The 24,822-nt window shown below is 45.1% G+C and overlaps 1 protein-coding gene across 2 annotated transcripts; it reads right to left on the bottom strand.

The window, feature by feature from the left end:
* Positions 1 to 325: 325 nt before the first annotated feature.
* TRIM37 (tripartite motif containing 37) lies at positions 326 to 24,703 on the bottom strand. Of its 2 annotated transcripts, XM_062507270.1 has the most exons (25): positions 24,104 to 24,703; positions 22,802 to 22,903; positions 21,470 to 21,510; positions 20,818 to 20,934; positions 20,450 to 20,537; positions 19,492 to 19,614; positions 18,274 to 18,397; positions 17,515 to 17,582; positions 16,909 to 17,033; positions 16,163 to 16,213; positions 15,835 to 15,916; positions 14,413 to 14,489; positions 13,854 to 14,033; positions 13,199 to 13,313; positions 12,867 to 13,079; positions 12,365 to 12,501; positions 11,602 to 11,699; positions 10,413 to 10,613; positions 8,517 to 8,819; positions 7,806 to 7,934; positions 7,166 to 7,349; positions 6,408 to 6,526; positions 4,839 to 4,988; positions 4,220 to 4,298; positions 326 to 1,940 (listed from the first exon to the last, which is right to left on the bottom strand). In XM_062507270.1, the coding sequence occupies exons 1-25, from the start codon at positions 24,299 to 24,301 to the stop codon at positions 1,796 to 1,798; spliced, it is 3,249 nt and encodes a 1,082-aa protein (XP_062363254.1). In that variant the 5' UTR covers positions 24,302 to 24,703; the 3' UTR covers positions 326 to 1,795. The 2 variants fall into 2 exon arrangements, with proteins under 2 accessions (XP_062363254.1, XP_062363255.1); XM_062507271.1 differs by lacking the exon at positions 326 to 1,940 and having other exon boundaries at positions 3,416 to 4,298; positions 24,104 to 24,702.
* Positions 24,704 to 24,822: the final 119 nt, after the last annotated feature.

The raw sequence follows: 24,822 nt of genomic DNA, 5'->3' as shown, positions 1-24,822 counted from the left end.
AAGAAGCGGCCGATTCCCATCAGCTCCATTAAATCCAGATCCCGTTCCTACCCTTTGTTACAGCACTGGGAGGAGTATGAATAAAGTAAATCTTCATAGGCACTTAGTGAACAATTCATATCATTTTAGCAGTGACAATAGCAGTATTAGTGTTTAGCTAGAATTTGCAAAAGTATTTTAATATTAAATAGTCAAGAAAATTACTCAACACGGCGAGATGGCGAGGCTTGAATTCTGCCAATTTCCGCTGCTTCTCTCTTTGATGCACTATTTTAAAAGCAATCTGATGAACAGCAAAAGGCTTTGTGAGCAACCAGGAGTTGGAGTGTGGCTTTAGATTCCTTTGATCTTTTTCAGATTTTGTTTTAATCTTACGGGATCATTGGCTCTTATCTGCCATCTTATTCTGCCTTAGCTGTTGTCAACGTTCTCTTTAGCTGCAGCTTCTGTTCCAAGTCAGATTTTACTGAGGAAATTTGAGAAACCATGGAATGGTAAAATATGCAACTCTGGGGCATCTCTGTGGTGCCTTTGTTTTAAATTATTCACAGTAATAATGACTCACTGAAAGTCCATCTTTAGCTGACTGTCATGTTCCAGAGAGAAAGGTGGTGTAAGTGCAATTTTTGATGTGAGTAAATTAGAATGCAAACCTGTCACGGATGAGAAAACTTCTTCCCAGTCTGCAGGAGCAGTTGAAGAGCACTGGACTGCATGTGTGCTGTTTTGGGAAGGATCTAGCTTTTTTTAGGTGTGGATTCATAAATGGTAATTCTGCGACTCATCCCATTTATCTTGCTAGGAGAAAAAAAAAAAAAAATCCACCATCGTAGTTGCAGTGTGGTCAGGTAAAACCATTGTATAGATAGAGCAAGTGTTCATTTCCTCACTAACTGCATATTTATAGAGTAGATAGGAACCATTTGTAAGGTAAGTCCTTTAAAGTTCTATAATATTAAAAGTAGTGGTTATTGGTCTGATTATGCTGCTCTTGATTCTACACACTAGACAAAAAGCAGTGCTTGTGAAATGCAGTGTTTTCTCTTAATGCCACTGGTGATAGGAAGTAGTTCCTTCAGTTCAAACTCCTGTGCCCTTATCTGCTGCTTGCTGACGTAAGCAATAATCCCTCTCTAACGGTATCTAAGTGTTCTGTATCTCGTACCTTGATTGTCTATCTGGTGACAGTGTAAAATATTAGGCTAATAGAGAAGTATCTCATTGTATTTATTAACTGTTGATACTGAGATTCAGTCTGTGACCTGTGTTTTGTATTTTTATCGTGTATCTTAGTGGTAGTGAAAATTTGTACAACGAAATCTTTCCAATAAAGAGCTGAAGTATCCCTTTTCCGCATTCACACAACCCCCCCGTCCCTCTCGGTCAACGTGGTGACTGTGGTTGCAGAACCAGGAGGTAGCAGTGACAACACGACTTTAGTTTTGTTCTGTTTCAGTTAGGGTGGTTTTGAGGAAGGGGCTCGGGGCTGGTTTGCCTGGAGCTGCTCACACCTCGCTCCTAAGCTCTTCACTGTGAGCGCCGCGGGGCTCCCGCGCCGCTTTGCCAACCCTGAGGAACGTGTGCGGTGCAGAGCGGAACAGCACCAGAGCAGGGAGCTCTCACCCAGCCCATCTGCACTAGAGGTGGGTGCAAATGCACGTGTGGAACTTTCCTTTACCTAGAAGTGCCATCCATTGTCCTTGCGAGCGAGAAGCGTCCTGTAGCCGACTTGTTGAGCGCGCTGGAGGACAATGGCCAAGCAGACTTTAACTTACACCACGTTTCTGGTGGTGCATCATCCTAGAAACCCCACCTGTTTTTGGAGCACTGTGTGCCAGCTGTCCCAGGGGCAGATGAGGCACAAGGAGTTGTGTGCATAGATATGGCTGCTGTAGTTCAGGTCCACTCTCTCCTCACCAAATCCTCCCAACCCCGAGATTCTGTGGGAATAAAGCAAAATGAGAAAGATTGGTCTAAATTAGGGGCTGTTTTAGCACAATTTCTTCGCTCGGCGCTTAGTCACATAAACAAAGCCATCCAAGGGGATACTGCAGCTTTGTTCATGTCTGTAATTTAGGGCAATCTTTCTTTAATTCACATCCTCTTTGCGACAGGAGCTAAACTTTCTACCCTCCTATCACGTGCAATAATAAGGAAGCATTAACATAACCTCCAACGTCCGTGCCCCTCTCCAGCCTTGGCAGCCCTGCCATGGCACAGCCCTTGCCAGCATTAAAGCTAAAGACAAACATCCCCCACCTGTCAGGGTTTTGTACAACCCTTGTCCTGTCCGGTTTTTCCTCTCCTTCCCTCTGAAGACACCTCGGGATGAGAACAGGGGAGGTGGCTGAGCTCACCCCGAGTGCTGCTGCTCGTGGCCAGCCAGGCGTGGTCTCAGCTCCTGGGTGCTCCTGCTGACCTTGCTGTAGTACCTTGTTCATGAAACATGTTCTTTATGAAGTAAATAAATTCAAGCTAAATCATGTACCAGTGTTGGGACTTTTCCATTTGCAATCTTGTTCTACAGTTCACCCGCAAGTTTAGTTCTAACCCTGTATTAGTCATCCATATTTTATTTATGAACGCTGTTTATACAGGAGAAACTGTTGAAGTTTTACCAATATCTTAATAAAACAGTAATTTAAACCACACTCCAGATAGTCTGGTTTTTGAAGAGCTATTGAAGGCAGTGAGCAGCTGTGCCTTTAGTGTGGTGAAAGGGGGTTTCCTTTGTGGGATATGGAACTGGAACTACTCTGTTGAGCTCTGGCTTCCCCATGGCTGCTCAAGGGCCCATTGTGGCTGTTATGGCACAGCCCAAGATCAGTCTCTTCCAAACCCCATTTCCCCTCTGCTCTTTCCAGGCCAGCTCTGAAGAACCTGTCCATAAAAGTTGAGCAAAGCAACAGCTCCTCCCTCATCCCTCCAAGAGCTGGACACAAGCTCCAGGCTCCCCTGAGCCTCAGCAGCCATTTCCTTCAGCTTGGGGCTCTCACTGAGACTGAAGCAGCTGCGAGTGCTGAAGAGGCAGAGCTCCACGGTGACAGCAGTCGAGCTGTGTGCAGTGCCCACCACAGCCCCAAACACTCACAAGCACCTCCAGGGTGTGGGCCTGGCCCTGGCCCCCTCCAGGCTCAGCACTGGCCCAGGATCTGCTCCCTCTGCAGCTGAGAACAAAGCAACTCTGGGGAGAACTCTGCCTCTTTCTCCATTCCTGTTTGAATCAAGAATCTTCAAGCACTGGGTCTGGCTTCTACAAGCAGAATCCCAGAGGAGTTTAAGTGCTTTTCACTGAGTAATTAAGGAAAAAAGTGACAGGTGGATGGCAGGAAAAAGTCCCCCTCCATGCACAGCAAGTGGAGCTGACCCTGACAGCCTCCATCATTTTCCTTATCCACACACAAGACACCTAAAATTAAGATTTCAACATTCATTTTATTAACAAAGTGCAAACAGTTTCAAACTAGGAATTGTAGAGCACATTCACACGGACACAGGCAGCCACACGAGGACAACACCAGGCAGGTACTGACAGGGCTCATGCTTTGCCACTAACCAGGCATCAGCTCTCTGAGGAGCTTCACAAGGACTTTAGCAGCTCAAAACGCAACGAACAGAGTTTGGCAATGGGTGTGGTTGGTCCACGTCACCAACTGGGGAAAACAACTGGAGTGGTGGCTGTTTTCCCCCAGCATTCCAAAGGACAGTCTCACACTCTGCTCACTCCAGTGGCACAGCAGGACACTCATCCCCCGGGCCTTCCCCACAACTCCTCCGAGCATCTGAGGCTGGTGGAGCAGCAGTGCCAGCCATGAAGGTCGCTGTGCCCCGGGGGCAGGGGCAGACAAAGGCAGAGGAACCACAGGGCACACAGCAGCCTCGGGCTCAGCTCCAGGGAATGCACACACCTCTCCCAGGGATGCAGCCGTGGGTCTTCAGGCCTCCAGCCCACCCTCTACCTGCTCCAAACAAAGTCAGTTTGCACTGCAAACTCTCCTGCTGGAGCAGTTTTAAGGCGTCAAACAAACACCCTCTTGTGAGTTAGAATTGTACACCAGCTACTTCAACCCAGTCAGTTTTGGAAGCATTTAGAGCTCAGCCCTCCCTCCCTCCCAGAGGGAGCTCAGGCTCCTGGCACAGGATGAACAGTGGCTCCGTGGCTGCAGCTCCTGGAGCAGCACAGGGAAGGTGCAGCCCCAAGGAGACCCTTCCCAGTTACCTGGTGCTGTCATCTCCAGGGACAAAGCTGAGATTGTCAGAACTGGCCTGGTCCCCATCTGGTAACACCGAGGAGAGCTCTGAGGGTGAGAACAACACCAGCAAAGCCCAGTCACCCTCCCAGTGAACACTGGAGCAGCCAGGGAATGCTCCCTCCCCTCTCTTCTTCACTCGGGCCAAAACTTCACCCCGCTGGCCTCACAGCCTGGATCCACTGCACTGGAAGTGAAAGAATAACCAGAAGACTTTCAGAAGCTCCACTGAAGTGCTGGAAGCACATTCCTGCCAATTAAGATGCAAATCCATGGCTAAGGCAGTGGTTGCCTCCCTGGAATTAGCCTACTTACAGAGCCAGTCCTGGCACACAGGAAGTTCCAATTGGGAGCTGGAGCTCTGGGTTTTCCAGCCTTTCCCAGGAGACTCACCTGAACTGACTTCTCAAGGCTAGCGAGAGTTTCCATCTCCTGTTTTGAGCTCTTTTAATGGGGATCCCAAGAGGAGAGTTCCAAATTTTACTGGCACTGGGAGCTTTAACACCTACACAGCCCCCTCAGGGATCTGCATCCCTGGAGCTCTGGAAGACTGGGAATGTTTGGGAAGAGAGGCTCTATCAGCTCTACCTTCACTGGGCTGGACAGAGAAGGCCTGGTTGAACATCTCCGAGGGAGAGTTGGCATCTTCCTGCTCCTCGTTTTCTGTGTCACACTCGATGTCACTGTCACTGCTCATCCCAGGCAGGAGGTGCAGGACGTGCTTCTGACACACCCCAACTGCAAGAGAAACCAGAGACACCCAGGGCAAAACGGTGGCAGTGGCATCTGCAGAGCTGAAATATCTGACTTTGTCTCATAGGAGAGTTCCTGCCAGCTCTTGGGATTTGGTATCAGGAGAACAGAGGGAAGGAGCACTGTCCAAGCACACAGGGGTCTGACAGAGCACTGGCTGCCAGCCCTCACAGCTGGATTTGTCCTGCGTGCCACCAGCTGAGCTGCTCAGTCTACTCCGCAACTGGGACAGAAAATAAAAGTTGCTTTTCTAAGAGTTAAAAGGCAGCACAACCCTTGGGGCAGGTGGACCATCCAGAGCCTTCAAGCAGCAACAGCATATTTGAGAATCACACAACAAATTTCCCCTCCAAAGCAGAAGCAGAGCTGCTGGTGACTCCAGGTAATGACCTTGGCTGTGCACTGGGCAGCCAGAACTCTCCATGGACAACACGGGGTCTACTTCTTAAAGGCTCATACTCATTGCTAAGAAAAAGCAAAGTGAGGGGCCAATTCTACTGTAGGTTTTCCTCTGAAGGGAAAAAAAATGGTAACATTTGCTTCCTGGGGTTTTTAACAATGAAGTATTTCAGTTTCTAAAGCGTTTTCCTATTGGGCTCCCTGCTCTGAGAGCAGAACTGCAGGAGCACATCACGATCACGCTGCAGTGACTAAGAGCAGAAATTCAGTTTTGTCACTGAGAGACCTTCTGTAAATGCCAACTCCCACACAATATTGCACACTGCAGCTCGAGATGGATGCTGGCACCTTAATATAGGCTTTGCGCTACAATCCAGTCATTGAAATTCAAATTAGTGCAGGGGTGGAAGGCAGGAGAGTTTTAGCAAGATAAGAAAAACTCTATGTGGACTTTCAGAAGGAAAAAAAAAAAAAAAAAAGGCAGTGTTATTTTTTTTCCAGCATTGAGAGGATACAGGAAGGGAGTGGGGGGGGGGGGGGAACTTTCCTTCAAGTCTCTAAGGAAACTGGATTATGCACCACAACACCCAGCAGGAATGAAGTGCTGGAGAGGCTCTTGTGTGGCTGTGGAGAAAGTTAGCACGGGAGGGGCTGTCCCTGAAATTACCAGCACAATTACCAACCGAGTCACTGGCTACTATTTTAATTAGACATGAAGTTCTTCCCAAGGCCACTTCACTGAGCAGCAAAGCAAAAACATGATGCTGTCTCAAGGTACAGAAAGCAGCTGCTTGTCCAGAGAGCCATGGCCCCACGTGCCAGCCCCAAGAGCAGCCACACAGAGATCTTGTGTCCTCACTCACGTTTATTCTTACAGCAAAGTTCCACAGCCATGGAAGCAGCTTCTGGGGCTGCTTTTCCCTTGCTCTTCCCTGCTCCAGAGGCAGAGCAGCAGTGCCCAGAGCGTGGCCACACTGCACCTGCCCCCCACAAAATCCAATTTACCTTCCTCTGGTCCTGCAGAGGCACCTTCAGAGCTCATTCCCTGCAGCTCCCCAGGCTCAGAGCTGCTCTCCAGGCCACCAGACTGGGCTCCTTCTGTCCGACATCCCTTGGAGTTTGAGCTTGGGAAGGAGTTTAGGAGAAATAAAAAACGCCACGTTAGAAATTCAGCTTTAACTCAGCTGTGGAAACAAAGCCTTTTAGTGTCATATTGAGTTTTACACCTTGTTTAAGTCTCCCGCACATCCACCTAAACTTCCAGCTTTTTTAAACATTTTAATATTTTTAAATCAATCAAAACCTTGAAAAGTTGAAGTATTTTCCAAAAAAGGTGACTCTACTTATTTAGAAAAAATAATCTGAAAACTCCATTTCCCTTTGGCTTGGGTGGCCAACAGAGAATTATCATAAAATGGCTGAAAAACATCACCTTAAATGAGGAAATCAAAAGTGATTAAATTTCAATTAGAGGGTATTTTGCATGGAACAGTGGGAAAGCAGACCTGGGCTGCCTTTCAATTCCAAGTGTCAAACTTCAGCCAGAGCCGATTAAAATAAGAGAAAAGTGGGAAAAAAAAGACAACTTGTAACCTAGTTATAAACCCAAAAATTGCTGTCCAGAGGGAACAGCAGCAACCAAGTAAACTTCAAAGTAATTTCTCTTTCATGCTACAAGCACCTGGTTTTAGGAGATTGTGGGGTTTCTATAGATCAAGAGAAGATGAGGGAGGAGCTAAGAGGATAAATGAAGAAGCCCTTACCCCAGAGCACCAACTTTCCTGTTCTTCTCCACAGCAGCCAAGCCATTCAAGGCAGAAGCTCCCAGCTCAGAGTCTGATCCCTCACAGGGTCTCTCCTCCTGCTTTGGCAGTGCCTCAGCAGCCCCGGGGCCAGCCAGGGCACGAGCGTGGGGCCGAGCACTCAGCTTGGAGCTCCCCAGGCCTCCTGAGCAGAGAGAGCACAAGTGAGATCCATGTGACCCTCCCCTGCCTCTCTGAATGCTCCAGAGGAGCAAAATATCCATTTCTGTGTCAGGGGTTTCCTTGTGCTTGCACTAAAGGAAGGGCAACTCTGGAGAAGCACCGGCATAAAATTCTTACTGGAGCTTCCTTGAGCTCCCTGTAAGCCAAATCACAATTTAAACCTAGCTTAGTGCTGTTTAATCCTGGGTTTTGAGTGCTAAGTTCACTCCTAAGAGACCAGAACATAACACATGTATTTATATTGTGGTCAGTGAATGTGAGGTGCTGCCTCTCAGCCCAAAGGTACAGAAACACTGGGTGGGGAAAAAAGGATGCACGCAAATTTAAGGGAAACTCCAGCTGCCAAAAAGACTCATTGAAAAGGTTTTGTACAAGAGAAGCCAATTGCCTGCCCCAGAGGGGACAGTGGCCCAGGTACCCTCAGCAGAGTGGCTGTCCCCCTTGAGGCGCAGGTTCCCGTCCCCGCCGTCCATGGCTCTCCTCAGGGACAGGCTCCCGGCAGCTCCCGACCGCAGGGGCTTGGCTGAGGGACTCTTCTTACTGACAGCTGCAAAAAACGTCAAAATGTCACCAGTGTTCAGCCAAAGCACTCCTGTACCCCGGCCTCGTGCTTCTTGTAAGTGAAGCTGCACATTATTCTCCTTGTTAACTCCCATTCCTGCACAAAACCCTTCCACACCTTCCTGTCAGAGGCCTGGGCTGCACCAGTCACGTTCACTTCCTTGCACTGAATCATCCTTCAGCCAGCATGACAGCATAAGTGATACTCAAACCCAAATCCTGGCCTACTTGTATTTTAGATTTCAGCAAGTCTGGACTGTTTTACTTTGTTCCCTGCAAGAGCCTCAGTTCTCAGATGGGAACTGGTGCAGAGCAGTCCAGGGAGCGACCAGCTCAGCCCAGTGTGACACTGGTTCAACCTCAGAACGTTGTCACTGCATCAGGTTTGGCAGTGCCTGTGGGGTAAAGTTTGGTGTTGGAAAGGGAAGGGCTCAAATCACTTTCAGCAAGTCAAGGACAGGGCAGGTTTTACATTTCTGACCTTCCATCTGAACCCAAGTGTGAGGAACTGCCTGGGGCCATGAACCACCTGTAAGGGTGATGAAATCCCCCTTCTCCATGCACTTACAATTCCTTATGTAACAACTGGTGACTGAAGACTTGGTCAGCAGTTCCATCCCTATCTCCTGCAGTTTGCTGCAGCTGTCAGTGCCACAGGCAGCCAGGGCCCCCTGCTCGATGGAGAAGAAGCTGGGCTGTCCCTCCCCATTGCTGCTCCTCACTTCAGACAGCTGGTTCTTCACATCAGACATTTTGCTCCGAACTTCTGCCATCTGGGTTTTGAGTCTTTTCAGCATCTTCAGGTCTGGGGGCACCCTCCACATGGCCTGGTGTCTCCTCTGGTCTCGATCCTTCAGCGAGTAGGACGAGGCTTTGCCAAAGGAAAAGGCAGAGAACACAGCAGGTAAGGAAAATTATTCTCAGATAAACATGGATAGCTGAGAATTGTACCTTTTGTCCTGCTCTAGACGTGAGGGACACACATTCTGTCCTGGCACAGCAGCACACTGAGGCTGCAGGCACTGCCACACTGCTGGGACAGCAGGGTTCTGCCCCCAGTTCTGCTCACTGGGAGAAGCCAGGCTCCCAGTACTGCTGCAGGAATTCTGGTGACATCTCAGCTACCACCTTGCAGGCTAGGCTGCCAGCTCACATCAAATTTTTTTTTTTTTATAAAAAACAGTGTGTAAAATATTCTCAGACCAGCAATATCTCATAACACAGAAAACTCAAATCTGCAGCTAGGGAAGGAATTCCCAGCAGAAGATCAGGTTGAGGAGCCAATACCTGAACAAGCCTCTGTGTTGCTCAGCTAAAATCAGATCAACATGGATCTGTCTGGAGTGTTACAAATTCTGTGTTTCTCTGCAAATTCAGCTGTTTCAAACTGTAAAGTCAAGTGGCCATTAGAAACCTTCACCTCAGGACATGAGGTCTGGCAAACTCCAAATGGAGCAGCAACTTTGTCTTTACTGACCAAGTTGAATTTGACTGGGAACAGTCAAATCCCAAGGGAAGCTCCACAAAACAAGTGATTTTGGCTGTGTGTTCTGTAGCTAAAGGTTCACACAGCTCAGCACAACAGGACAGCTTCACCCTGCTTGAGTGGCACAGCACAAAGTGCAGTGTCCTCTCCTGAGCTCCTTTTGTCCAGAGCTTTGTCCAAAACAAAAAATAAAAAACAGAACTGGGACTCACGGTTCCTGTACTGTCCCCCTTTTTTTCTTTTTAATTTTTTACTACTAGAAGTGACTTCCAATTTTGGAAATATGGATTACATTAACTGAAAATTCATGGCTGTTTACGTAACTCCATTTAAAAAGCTAATGACAAAGGAACAAAGAGTTTGAGCCAGCTTTTGCATTCAATGCTACCAATGGCATTGTGGCAGCAAACACAAGCATCACTTATAGCAAAGGGACATTTATTTCTCTTTCTGTTCTAGAAAGTCACCAAATGGCTGTGGGCCAGCAGCTCACATAAGTGTCAATCACGACAAAACTCAATTGAACTTCAGTAATAAATTTAATTCCTCACCACTGGAGGAACAAGCAACCTCTAGGAAGAGCCAGGGCTGCCAGCTCTGCTGCTGCACATGGAGTTAATTGGTATTTTCGGGTCAAGGGTCCCAACTGAACCACAAATACTCCTCAGTTATTTAAATGCCATCACTATTTTTGACTCCTGACATTTTGATCTTTTTTTTTTCCCCTTTCTTTTCCAGTCCTTACAACCACTCTCATTTTTCTAGCTCTAATGGCCTCTAACTTCCAGGATTTATTGTTTTGGTTTGCACTGTGCTCCAAGCACTCCCACCACTCCAGGTGTGTGCAGGGAGAGGTGGAGCTGCTGCCTCAGCACAGAATTATGTGTTGTGCTGACTTCCAGTGCCAACCCCTTCCAGAAGGGCCATGCCCCTGCATTTCCAGGCAGAATTAAACCATCAGGCATGTGGTGTAGTTACCTCTGTTCTGCAGAAGAGAGGCAGGAGGACGTGGCTGAAGGCCCCAGAGGTTTTCCATGCCATTTCTGTCTTTTAGATCCAACAAGTGGATTAAAATGAGGGGATCTATATCCAGCAAACTGCTGCTGGCTGTGGAGCCCAGGGCACTGGCTCCTCGCCGTGAGGGTCTCCCACTGGCACTGCTGTAGCTGTGGCTGGTACCTGAGCAGGAGAGACAAACGTGGGAGGTGTGGGACACAGGGATGCTTTATTCCCTGGGAAAAATAAAAAGAGTTACACAAGCAGATTAGGAATGAACTCATCCCATGAAACTTAAGGAGACATCAGTATTTTGTGGATTTCTGGATGCTAAAAGCAATTAGATGTGCTTCTAATTAAAGAGTAAGATAAAAACTGGAAAGGGGAAAGTGCTTCACTTCATACCTTTTATATAAATCTCTTAATGAACAGATTTGTTAACAAATCAATACAAAGATTAGAGTTACTCTAAAATAGTAACAAACAAAAAGAGACAAATATATCCCCCCTGAACTCCAGAACTCTGAAACAGGGAATTCTGTCTTTCAAGCACCAACAGACTTTCAGCAGCACAAATACCACTTCTGGTATATTTGTCCTAAATAAATATACTCAGATTCCATAAGAGCTCTCTATATTCCATATAGGTATACATTTATTTCAGAATCTTGTGGTTAATTTGGGCTGTGGTCATCTCCAGGCTGCAAAAAACCCCAGAACACCTTCTCCTGCTGCATTTAAAATGTATTTCTGCCTCACTTGAGGCTTCTTTGCCCCATTCCCTCCACATTCTTGGGTTTTGCAGTGCACTAAACCCCAAGTGAATGTGTCACCCACTCAGAGGTCACATTGACATCAGCAAAAATCCCTTGTCAGCCTCCTATTGATCTGAACACAAGGAATTCCAAAGAGGCACAAAGCTGCCCTCTAAACTTTGACATAATTTTTAAACCAGCACATTCAGATGATTTCCCCACACACACTTTTTTTTTATTGAGCCAATGAAGTGTTTCTGCTACACTGCAATAATCAGTACAAACCACATGATGCAGCAGTTCCCAAAATAGAACTGCCTGCAGAACACGCAGCTTGGCATTGCTTCCAAGAGGAGCAGGGGAAGGAATCCAGCAGTGTTTCACTTCTATAGGAATTCTGGAGTCATTTTTCATACCTGATGCTCCAGGAGTAGCAGCAGCTGCTGCATCCTCCATGAGATCTCCATCCTCCAGCTCCATAGTGCTGCTGTATTCCACATCATTCTCTCCAGACCTTCAGGGATGATCAGGGTGGGAAAAGGAGAATACAACTGTTAGCTTTCCTCAGCTCTTGTTAAATGTTGTGGCACAAACCTCAAAAAACAAAGTACTGCAAATTGCATTTCCTGCGTTCCAAGCTACCCAAACTGAACAAAGGAAGTGTAGTAATTAAATGACTGTCTCGTTAAGCAGGAGGCCAAAAGTGCCATATGTACCTAGACTGCAAAATGTGATGCTGCAAACTCCTATGTAAGTGTAGCAGCACATTCTCACGTTTTAATTAAGATTCCAGGATTTGACATCAGCTCTGCTCAGTCTGGAGTTTCCTAATTTAAGTACCTGTCCTCACCATCACTCTCCTACTACTACAGCACTTCCCAGTACCAGACCTCTGCTCTACTACAGTGCTGAGACAGATTCCTTAATCATGTCTTGGGAAAGAACCTTCACAGATTATCACTTGTCAAAGACAGAATGCAGCACCAACATAAATAAAGAGATCAGAAAGACACTAATTAGCTGACCAAAAATTCAATGTTTAGCACTAACCCCATGAGTTTGTGTTGTTCCCAGTATAGGAACCACCTCTCAAATCACACTGGAATCCCACACACCCCAGCAAATTACTCAGTTTCCACTGGAATTAGGATGATCTGAAAGGCATTTTTAGTTACTTACATTGTTTCTTCATCAATATCATTTTCTTCAGTGTTACTGGTTGCTGTTGAACTTGCTGAAGAGCTGCTGCCATCAAGGTGGTTCACCTCATCTTCTCCAGCAAGATCTATATCCAGGTCACCATCTGAGAGCTCGTGCTGCAGGAAAAACAGGAGGTTTTTGATATAGAAACATTCAGTAGCACTTTGATGCATCCCCAAAAGCTCCGACCAGACACCCTCTGTCCCCACATAGCAGTGAGGAGGCTCTCAAAGCACATTAAAGGCTGGAAACAAACACAAGTGAGATTTTTCAGCTGCAACTTAGACCCTCTGTGGTGGGATCTTTTAGCTCAGTTCTGGAATATCTCTCTGGAGTCACCTCTCACAGCCCTCAAGTGTCATCTCCTATTTCCATAGCAAGGAAAATAAACCTCACTTACGATTCACAAGTTCCCCTGTTTCTACTGCTGCCTTAGCAAAGAAAGTTACACACCAACAGAGGAAGGAAACAAAATTCCTACATTAAAATCTTCCTGCTGAGTCTTCTCCTCCTCCTCTTCCTTGCTCTCCCGTGCTAATCCTGGAGCAGTGAAATTCTCAAGCAGTGCTTCAATGCTTTGTCCAGGTTTCTTTGCTCTTGTCTCTGAGCCCTCATCATTCTGGGGACTGAGGTGAGTGTCTGGAGGGGAAACCCCTCGGGATTTCTGAGTGCGGGACAGTTCAATCGCGAGCCTCTACAAGATCACAAAAATAACAAAACAACAATGGAGCAGCAGCACCACATCAAGCACCTTTGTTGACTTGCAGATGCACTCTAACAGGTGATTTTTGCATTCACAAACATCCCACTTACTTCTTTCAGGTTATTTATTTGCTGGATGTAACTTGTCTGAGCTGCTTCCAGTTGAGCAATGTACCAGTGCTGATCCCGGCACTTCTGGAAGAAAGTTGGTGAGCGCACTTGGAACCTTCAAAAGAATGTTTGAAAAGGTTGTGGGTTTTTGTTTTTTTTTTTTTTTTGAGGGACTTAGTTTAGTTTGAGGTTTGTTTTTAAATGTCCCTCCCTCCAACCAAAAAGCTCTGCAGAAAAACCTTAATTAATGGTGAAATAAACTTAACAGACAACAGGTCCTGGTAGACTCGGGGTCCTGAACACCCTGACTGGCCACAGTGAGTTCTGTAGGAAGGACTCGCAGACTTTTATTCCCAAAGTTCTCCAATGCTCACTACAACTAAAGAGGGAGAGAAAAGCACCTTTTCCCTTTAATTCTGGAAGCTACAGGTCTCTAACTCCTATTAATCCCAGGAGCAACTACTCCTCAAAGAAAGAAACACTTAAAAAACATCCCACAACTCCCTTTGGCACATTTCCTTCTTTAAAGCTGCTGAGAGTGAAACCCATTGAGAACAAAACACTTGAGCAATATTTTAAATGCAGCTGGTTAACGAGTGCCTATTTCAGCAGGAGATCTGTGATGATGCTTGGACAGGAGAGCAGGAAGCCCCACCTGAGGATCACGGTGTCGTTCTGCCGGTTCAGGTAGCCCTCGTTGGCCAGCAGGTCCAGGCGGAAGAATCTGTTGTAGCCCCAACATTCCCCAACTTCAAAATCAGAGGCAAATTCCCTGATGATGTTTTTGGTGGGATCATTGGTGGACTGGTGAACCATTTCCACACGGTATTCATACCTTGTCAGGGGAAAGTAACAGGGATTAGCAATTCTGACATCTTTAGCTCCTGAGTGGTTTGAGAGCTGCACTTGCCTGCCCAGCTGAATGGGTGAGTCAGGATTAAAATTTTACTCAACACTTAAAAAAGCAGTGAAAAATAAAAGAGCAGGATAAGGGAGTAGAGTGAACTCCAGGGATGAACTACCACACAGATACTCTTATCAGTTGTTTTAGCAGCTTCTTTTTTATCTGAAGAAAGCCACTGAGTAACAACTTTAAAATATTATCTCTGTGCCTGATTCAAAGCTCAACAGAAATCTCACTGTTCTTTTTCAAAGGGCTTTGCATTCTCTGACAGAAAAACCCCAACATCTGCTCTTACTGCAGCTTTGCTTACTTGGATGTCTCTGGCAATCCAGCAGAAAGCTCCAGGAACACTGACAGGTAGTAGCCCCGAACTACTCCATTTCCATCCTTGAAATAAAATTGAGAAATTGATTAAAAACAGAAGGGGAAAAAAAGAGAATTTGAAAAAAAAAAACCCAAAACTTGATACAGAAGACTCAGAAAAGTTTAGAAAACAGCTTCAATCAACACTGGATTTGCAGCAGGAATCTACTCTGGATGTTACAGTTGTGATTTTTAGTCCTCAGTGACCTCCTACTGTAACATGAATCAAAAAGAAGCACATTCACAGTGTAGTATTGGCATCTCAGATTTAGATCTCAAGACAAAGCTTTAATTACTCTATTAACACTTTAGGTATTTGATTAAGTGGATGCCTGACTGGACAAATAATGTATCAGAACACTATTTTAGGTTAAACATTAGTTCTGAAATACTTTACATACAGCCACTTTTAAAGCTATTTAATTTTTGAGAAAAGAGCAATTTGTTCAGAAAAAAATCCCATGCAACATGAAAAGTTAGGGCAGTTTACTGAGAAACAATATTAGAGTCACCAGAAGTCAAGAAAAAAATACAGCAAAACCTCCATCACACTCACCTGAATCAAGGATGAAGAATGGCTCAACTTGAATCCTCCAGCTTGAAGAAACATTTCAACTTACCATTGAAAAAATAAATTTTAATGCCTTCTGACAGCACAGCTCAGGTAGTTAATCCTGAATTTACAATACTCTGGAAACTTCCACTGCAGTAATAACAGCTCTGGGCATCCAGGGGCTTAACTTATGGAGCCAGTTCTCCAAAGATGACACAAACATCACTAAGACAGAGCTGGTGCTCCACCACCAAACTCCTCCTTTTCCACACAGCTGCAGGAGCAGCACTGACCAGAGCAGGGAATGTGGAAAGATCCCAGCTTGGGGATCAACATTCCAACCTGGACAAAGCTTCAGAAATTGGAATATTCAGCCCACTGAAGGGACACAGCAAAATACACATTTTAATGTTCAGTTTGAGCTGGATGCAGAGCCAACAACAAATGCTTGGTCCCCCTCCCACCTTCCCCAGTTAAGTATTACTCAAACAGTAAGTTACTCTATACCTCAGTTCTGTGAGGAACATCTGGAAACAATCCCTGAGACATTAAAATATCCATCAAAAATTCCTCTGGCCATATCAGTAGGAGCTACCTTTAATAGCTTTTAAATTAACCAAACTATACTGAGCATGTTCTCACTGGAGATCTGGAGGCAGAGAAGGAATTCTCCAGTGGTTTCTGATCAACTCATTAAAACCTCCTTTTCCTACAGCTTTTCATACACAGCATGAGACAAACTGATTATTCCTTACTGGAAAGCCTGGGAATGAGTTGGGATGGGAGAACAACTCCAGCTGAAGACAAAAAACTCACCGGGTAAACCTTTAATCTCCAGCACAGTCCTGACACCTGCAGGGGAGGGCTGTACACAGGATCTGCTCGCTGCCTCAGGGTACTGGTGAGAGAGGAGGAAAATATATCTGGGACTGGGATAAAGTAAAACCCTCATGGAACCATGAGATGCACAGAGAATTGTCTTTATCATGGAAAATAATGGTAAACAAGAGATTTTAAATTCAATTCTCATACTTTAGTCCACATCTCGCAGCTTTCTTTAGAGATTGTTCTGTGTTTTAAATAACACTTCTCATGCACAGAAGGAAGTTGCCAACATTCACAGTAATTTAAGATACATTCTTACCTGAAGTTCTCCAAGACAAATGTAGTTGAATCATAGGCTGGAACCAATTCACTGTGGGGGAAAGGAAAAAAATATATTACACTTGAGTAATGTGGCATTAAAAATCCCAACTTTAGCAATCTCTAGAAGAATTTTAGATGATTTAGGTCACCAGAGACACTGAAATTCACCAGAACTACACTGGGTTATTGAAGTATAATTCCATTTATAAACTACCTTAGGAGGCAATACCTTGATGCCACTGGAAAACAAACATTCAGATTTAAACCAAGACACAGCCAAACCAATTTCTGCTGAGGAATTCTTGAGACTTCTCTGACTTCCCATTTTTTGGAGACATTTTTTCAGCACAGGCTCCCTCAGAACCCAGCACCAGCAGCTTTCTCCTGATGAAGAATTGTGCTATGAAGTGATTTTGGCTGTATATTCTGAATTAAGGTGACCTGCAGAGGCATCTCATGAGAGCCTGGCAATTACATACTGAATGACCCAATAATAACAGAAAAAAAAAAAAAAAAAGGGACAAATCAGTAAACTACGTGTAAAAGAGGAAAAAAAAAAAAAGTGAGTTGAAACCCACTGTCCTGAGTGCCCAGCAGGGACTATAAAATAAGCCCTGCTGGGACAGAAAAGCCTACCTGCAGCACAGGTTACTACAACAAGTAAGTTAAGAGGAAACTCTCCTCTCAGGTACTTGAAACATGTTTCTAAACACTGAACAAAGAGAACAGGAGTGCAGCACTCACCTTGTGAAGTCTGGGGGTACAGGAGTGGTGACAAATGAGGCCATGGGCTTCCGATGGACCTGCTGGAACATCATCAGGATCTCTGAACTCTTGGATATCAGCTCGCTCTTGCTGCAGGACCGTAACTATGAGGGGAACAAAGGGGAAAAAAAAAAATCCTTAGCTCGATAAAAATCTGAGGTTCCATCCACTTTAGTCTTTAAACAACTGAACTGCATGTTGGTCATAGCTTCAGGAAGTTTGCCCACAACACAAAGTCAAGACAGAGCTTGGAGGTTTTGGGTTATTTTATTTTATGGAATTTCACAGAAGTTCCAGTCACTATGTACTTCCCTCAGATTAAACTAATTTATATAGAACTGAGTAATTTTGTATGATATTGCCATTAATCCCTGTAGTAATTTTTAAAGTAACACAAGGGTTTTTGACTATTTCTAAAAGACACACATGTTTTTAAGAAGAAACTGTGCAACCTAAAGCCTCTTCAATGAAAATATATATCCTCAAGAAATACCCATCAATTAATATTTTTAAAATAAAAATGTAAGAAAGAAAGATCCCTCCTCAGTTGGCCTATCTACACATTTAATCTCTTGTCGTAATTACCTGATGTTCTACTTCTTGAAGCAGGGTTTCCAGAAGTTCAGTTTCTTGAGTAAGTGATGTCTTTTGACCTGTTTAAAGAAAAGATGTTTAAAACCCCCCAAAAAACATACTCATTGTTTCTTAAGCAAGAGTACATTGCTAGTTTTTGTTTCCACTTGGAAGCTGCCCCAGAAGATATTAAGGCAAAGGATTTTTAAATGTACCAAGGTTGATTGAGAAAGCATTTGAAAAGCAAGTCCACATTTTAATTAGAGCTGTACTGAAGAACTCATTTGGGGTTAAGTCAGTAATGAAACACTCTGTGTCCTAGAAATGGCAGGTTTGTTGTTTTGGGGTGCTTTTTTGGACAAAAAAAAAAAGCAGGTTTGACTCTTATCCAGACAAGCCCCTCTTACATTAAAATTACACTAGAAGGAGTACCTATTACAAAGATATATTTTCAAGCTTTTCAAATTGAAAAGATGCACTTCTTGACCATCATAAATGAAGCAAAAGCACTTCAGCTGAAAGGTGCTAGGCAACTTCCAGCTAGATGGGAACGTTTTCCAAGTTATTATATAGGAGTTTTTAACAGAATATAATGTCAAATTTAGAATTTAATCACAGTAACTCCATTAACCAAAAGCTTTGCTGGAGATGATGTTTTCTGCCAGCAGTCACTTTGTTCAACAGCACAGTGCGGAAGGAGTCAGGGCTCCCAGGTAGGCACCAGTTCTCATTCACAAATGTCTCCTCCTCCTCAGAGAGGCCAGCACCCACCCATGAGAGTGATGAGCTTGTTCTTGAGCTGGGTGTCCAGGCGGGCGATCATCATCTCCACGGCGTTGCGGATCTCGCGCACGCGCTCGTCCTTGGCGCTGCGCACGGCCTCCACGTTCCGCTCCTGCGCCAACAGGGACAAGGACCCTCACACAGCTGCACCGCCCGCCCAGACACACCTCGACTCCACGCTCTCAGATCCCAGACGTGATTAAGTGTCCCTAAATCCCCTAGGAGGGGATGTTTTGGATGAGCTGCGTTGCTGGAGCAGCCGGGATTTCACTGGATGCGTCAGAAGGCCCGGAGGTGAACTGGGAAGCTGAGCGATGTTTTCTGATGGCACGGGGATTTGTTACGTGGGGATTCTTCACTATCAGACCTCTAAATGCAGCTGACAGTTTATCTTCTGCAATTTGAGCAGCACAGATTAAGTTTTTTGTGGTAATAAGGTGATAAAATCAGAAAAGTTTTGTGCCAATGGCTAAAACCAGCATCATTCTGTCTGCCAGGAGAAGGCCACAAGCATTTTATCACCACACCTTTTGTTTATAAAGTCACACCTGAGCTGGAGAAGAGCAAATCTGTCAGTGCACGTGGCAAACAAGCACCTGAACAACAACTAAAAATCACACAGAAACCTGCTCCAAAAATTCCCCATTTTACCTGCACAAAGACTTCACATAATAGAAGTAACAGAACACAAAACCAATCCTTCCTGGGAAACAAGAAACTCCATACAATGGCTGGAATTCCCACTGAAACGTCCAAGCTGAATGTGAGAGTTTTTTTGGATTTTTGACATGTTTACCCCACAGGGAAAAAAAAGGAGGTGCACAAACAAATCCCCAGCTGGTGAGCTGCTCATCCTGCAGGCTCAAATACAATCACAGCTTATTATCCTAGAACTAGCAAAACAAGCTGCTAGAATAAAGAATTTCTGTATTTATTTAGCATGACAGAATGCACTTGAAGTGCTGACAAAAAGATATATTTCAAAGAAGTGTGCAACTGCAGCTTTTAAACAGCACATTCCAAAAGAAAAATTCTGTTGCCTAACTCTAAACCAGAACTGAGACTATTTTGATCTTTCCACACTGTATAAAAAGAGTCAAATGAAGAAACAAAAAGGTCTCTCTATGGGATAATCTCACCACCTTCTAACAGGTACACTTTACAGTTGTCCTTTGCCACTGGAATACTACAGGAAAACTTTCTCACCACTTCCTGCACCAAACTGATCAATTCCATGAGTCTTCTCCTCAGCTTTGCCACTTCCTCATTTACTTTTGTGACGTGCTGCTCATAGATTTCTGCCAGTGGTTTAAAAGTATGTCCCCCGTGCTGTTCAAAGAGAAGAAGGGGAAGGAGGAGATGGAGGAGGTGGTGGTGAATAATAAAGCACGTCTTTTCCACTTCATTCCACTCCTATTAAATTCCTGAAAGAGAAGGGAAGAAAGCCTACAAGTGTATCACTCATTCTGGAAAAGTTCCAAAGCAGATTGCATGTAGGAAGTCAGTCTTTCACTTCCCTTTGTAAGAAGTCATGAATTTGGCTCTCATTCCATCAAAGCTTCCTGTCAGGAGTTATTTGGAGTCTCAAGAATCCTCCAAAAATAAACTGCTTCATTCACTGTGCAATCCTTTATCAAATCAGATGTTGATGGAAGGTCTATTTTTATAATTATTATTAAAACAACCTTCCCAAACAATGGCAGCACACTGTTAACCACTTACATTCCAAACAGCAACAGCTGTTTCTCCTTGAAATGCCCAGCTGGATGGATAAACACTGATGAATTTAATGGTTTTGGAGATCAGAGGCCAGGACAATTAAACAACAAGTGTTAGCTGTGTTTTCTGAGCAAGGCTTCTTCCTTTGCCCACAAAACTCTCCCCCCACCACACAGAATTTGTCCAAAATATCATGAAGGTCATAACAAGGAAGGTAATTCTGACCTGCTTCTGGCAAAAATTCAACTTCCTTCCCCTAATTATGAACAGAAAGGATTGCTTTTCACAAGCAGTGTTATTAAATACACCTAAAACTGCAGTATTTGCATGGCAATCCAACAGCCACAACAGCAGTTTCACAGCATTTCTAGTTCTTCAATACCACTGTCAGACACAAAATTTGAAGTCCCTCACACCATGTGCATTCCAGCAAGTCTCCCCTTACCATTCCTCCCCAAAGGGCACACTGGTGGCAGATACACTTCTTGCAGGTCCAGCAGAAAACACTGAGCTTCTCATGATGGTTTTCACACCTGAAAGTAAAAAATACACCTATCATCCACAAAAAATAGCTATGAATTTTCTACAAACTCAGTTTAACATTTTCACTTGTTTTGCTACACAACCCTGCAAGTAAAGCATTAAGCATCTTTTGCAGGAAGAACAGCTGTAGTCAATAAAACCTTTTGTAAGATAAATGCTGCTTTCAGTATTCTCTCCAAAAGCACTTCAGAGATACAGAGAGTACACTACTAAAATTAGCTCCTATAAGCCAAACCACACAACACTTGATGCAAAGAACACTCCATTTACTTGTCCTTTTCATTCTCTTCATGCTTTGTGAGGCTGCAGAGCTGAAGTGTGTCCAGCTGCTGTGTGACCTCCTCTGCCCAGCGACAGTTGACAAGCTCTCGGAGTTGCAGGGGGGCTCTGCAAGAAGGATGGCACAGTTAGAGCAGGAATTTGGCTCCAGAACCTAAAGGAGAAACACTGAAGTGAGTTCAGTTCAATTCTACATTGGCAGAAGAGTCACAGGCCCAAGGGGAAAAAAAAAAAAAATTAAGTCATTTTGATCATGTGGGGAGAGGTGGGAAGTGCACCCTGCAATGATACACAGAATAGCTGCACAGGCACATCACACAAATTATAGGCATAAAAAATGGACACTTTCACCCTGAAAACTGAAGCTCCTGGGCTCTGACTTTTGAAAGAATATAAAGAGGAATTCCCCCTAGTTACTCCTATGTGCACAGCAGTGTTATGTGGGAAGAACAAAGATCCTGCTTAGCTTGTCACAAAACTAGAATGCATTTTAGAAGTAGCATTATACCAGGGCCAATTTTTATAGAAACAGCAGGCAGGTCTCAAAAAATCAAGCTCATAAATTTAGTACAACCTGAAACTGAAAAAGAGACTGATCATAACAGGACAACCCACCCAATTCCTGCTATTAAAAATACCTTACCTACAATGAGGGCACTGAGCTCTTTGTTCAGTCAGCCAACGCTGCAATGGAAAAAGGAGAAACCTTTTTAAACAGACTGGAATGAAAGAACTGCAGGCAAATATGTTCTATCACTAATTAGGACCTACTTATTTTTATTACAGCTTTCCTGTATTTCTTCCTTTTTTAACAAGTATCAATCTAATTGTTCAACCACTTAGTCACAGAAGCAGCTAGTATTTGTGTCTTAGTAAGAATCAACCACTTGTCTTTAGATGTCAGAGATGCTTCAGTTAAAATTATACAGAGAATTCTGAGGTACCAAGTAGTGCATTAGAAACCACACACCTGGCAGATTCCCAGAGTCTTAGACTAAAGAGCATGTTTCAATAAAGGAAAGAAAGACACCACAAGCACCTTTTTCAGAGTCTAATTAGTCTTGAAGGTAATTTACTTCTTCCTCTTGCGTTATTTATAGACAAATTAAACACCTGAAGTTCAGTGATCAAAATCACAAGGAGCTTGTGAATCTTCCTCTTCCAGAATGCTCCAGGGACAAACAGCTGAGCAAAAAACTTCACCTGCCCACTACAACTCAAGTGTAAAAGCTCAGCAGTTGATGGGCTTATATTTGTCAGCTCTCTACTACATTTAAAGAGTCTCATGAATAATCTCTCACCACCCAGCAACAATATGTCATCCAAAACCCTTAATATGCAGCACAAATCCTTCACCTACAGCTCTTGTCAGAGCTTCCAGAGCAAAGGATGAATGTCTGTTCCAATTTCTGGAAATACTACCGGAGGTCTGGAAACCTCAGCTGAACCTTTTGCTGCTACAGCAACACAAAACAGCATCTGGATTTGGAACTGCAGTGTGATACACAGGGAACCACAGCCTTAACAAAGGAATGAGGACTCAGGTGGTGCCTCAGACTCCCCTGAGAAAGACCTGGCCCCACCAGATCACACCACAGCAGCCTGACATCATAAAACACCTCCAGGATACAGGAGGTGATGCTGTGACCTTCCCAGATGCAAACTCAGCACCTGATTAACATCCCAACTTCTGCCTTCCATAGCAGGCATCACCAGCTTTCAGGAGGGACTGAAGAAGGGATCATTGTGTGTCTCTTCCTTAAAGCAATTATTCCAGATGGTGCCTATAATTAGCAGCACTGAAGGCAATGCACAGCCTGCCTACTTCTCCCTCAGGGGTGTTATAAAAGGTTTTGAAAGGGAAACTAAAGGCGGGGGAGAGACCCTTGGACCTGAAGGAGAAGAATGTTCTCATAAGCTCAGTCAGTTTTCAGTTCAAACCTTTGAAAGAATAGCCTAAGCCAAGCAAACTCACCCGGATACAGCTGAAACAGCAGAGCTTGGAGCAGTGGGGGCACAGGCGGGCATCCCGCAGCTTCTCCATACAAATGAAACATCGGAACACCTCGGCAATGCTCTGCAAAGGGGGATTAGCACTATTGTTAAACACGCCTCAGACACATCAGGGCTGCATTCCTTTTCCAGGCGCCGAGCCAGTTTCCAGCCTGCACATCTCCGAGGGAGATACAACCTGGACAGCACAACCCTCCCCCTCAGCTGCTCCTACACTGCACCAGCACCCGTTTTATAACACTGTACTCCTTCTTCAATGAATACTTTCTGTTTGTCTTATCTCTTTTGGAGCAGGCATTTCTGCAGCCAAGATATTCCTGCCTGTGTTCACGTGGGGTTGAGCAATTGCCAGAAGAAATGGTGTTGTACCTGCAGACAGTGGACTGGCAGTAAAATATTTCTAAATTACGGCAAAGGTATGTATGCATAATACATGAGAGGTATTGAATTGGGTATTTTTTGACTTTTATAAGACTTATATTCTTTTAAGGTCTACCATTAGCATTAGCTCTAGAATTTCTACACTCTCCCCCAACCAATCTTGGGTGATAAAAACGTTCCCCAGAAGAGAAAGGTATTTTGAACGTAATGTTTGCTTTCCATATTGATAATTTTTAACTGATAAGGAAGCTTTACATCATACAGTAGTTATAATACTTCTGGTTATAGCTACAGAACTTCATAAGATCCTTCAGGTAGGCTTTTCCCCCACAGCACTGAGACTGTGAATCAGCACAAAAGCAAGACCTCTCCAATTTACAAATACCACAGCATCTCCCGCACGTGAATGCCTTCTTTAACAGCTGCGAGCCATTGAAACGCACCACGTCCGTTTACAGGAGGTAATCACAGCCGGTCTTTTACACTTACATTACCCAGCCTGGCTGTGGCACAGTCCCCAGCATGTGTTTGAGCTGCCGGGTCACAGCCACTTCTGCACCTGCACGGTGCCAAGGCGGGTTCCATGTGTGCCAGGCATCCATCCATCCATCCATCCCTGGATCCACGCACCTCCGGAACCGGCACCTGCAGCTCATTTCCTGCCCTCTCCCCACCCGAACCAAAGCCCCGCAGCGCCGCAGGCTGTTCCCACAGCGCTCGGGCCGTCACCGTTCGGTACCGCTCGGCCTTTCTTTCCCTTCCAACCCTCCCCCCACAAAATACAGGGACTCTCCGAGGGGCCCCGCGGGTGCGCAGGAGAAGCCGCAGCCGCTGCCCCCTCACACCGCCCTGAGGCGGCGCGCGCCGCCCGCCCGCCGCTCACCTCCACGCTCTGCTCGTCCATGGCTGCTGTTCCGCCAGGGGAGGGACGGCCGTCCCCAGCCTCTCTGTCCGTGCCCGCAGGTGAGGAGCGGGGTTTGAAGGAGCTGGGTTTGAAGCAGCGGGGTTTGAAGGAGCGGGGTTTGAAGCAGCGCACCCCGCGCACCCGCCGGGCCACGGCCGCCCCGCCCGTCCTGCGCATGCGCGGGGCCGCCCACAGGGGGCGGGGCGGCAGCGCCTGAGGGGAGAGCCCCGCGCTGGGATTTTACTTTTTTTTTTTTTTTTTTTTTTTTTTTTTTTTTTTCCCCCCCTCCCTTTCTTTTAATATTTTTCTGTATTGTTTTTCTTTACCGGCGAGGTTTCATAAGCGGGGATGCATTTCCGCATCCCGCTGATAGTTACCTTCAGTAATTACAGCCAGCGTTCAACAATAAATACATTGAATACTTAACGCTTGCTGGCGCGGCAAGGATTGAGCCGTCTATTAGAGGATCAATGTGATTAAAAACTACTAAATCACTTTGTGAAACTGATTAATTGCTTCAAACTGATTAGTTAGCCTTGGTAAAAGGGCACACTTGGCAGCAAACATAAAATCAAGTTATCCCAGTTCTCTCCTGTTCAATCCCCAGCCTGTTTCCCTCATGCCCTAAAGCTCATGGATGAGCTCAAAAATCAGCCTTCCCCTCCCTAAAAAGCGCTAATTTAAATTTCTCTCCTTCG

The sequence above is a fragment of the Cinclus cinclus genome, chromosome 22, assembly GCF_963662255.1.
Source record: "Cinclus cinclus chromosome 22, bCinCin1.1, whole genome shotgun sequence".
NCBI lineage: Eukaryota > Metazoa > Chordata > Aves > Passeriformes > Cinclidae > Cinclus > Cinclus cinclus.
The sequence above is the reverse complement of the archived record's forward strand: the minus strand, read 5'-3'. Positions and strand labels throughout refer to the sequence as shown.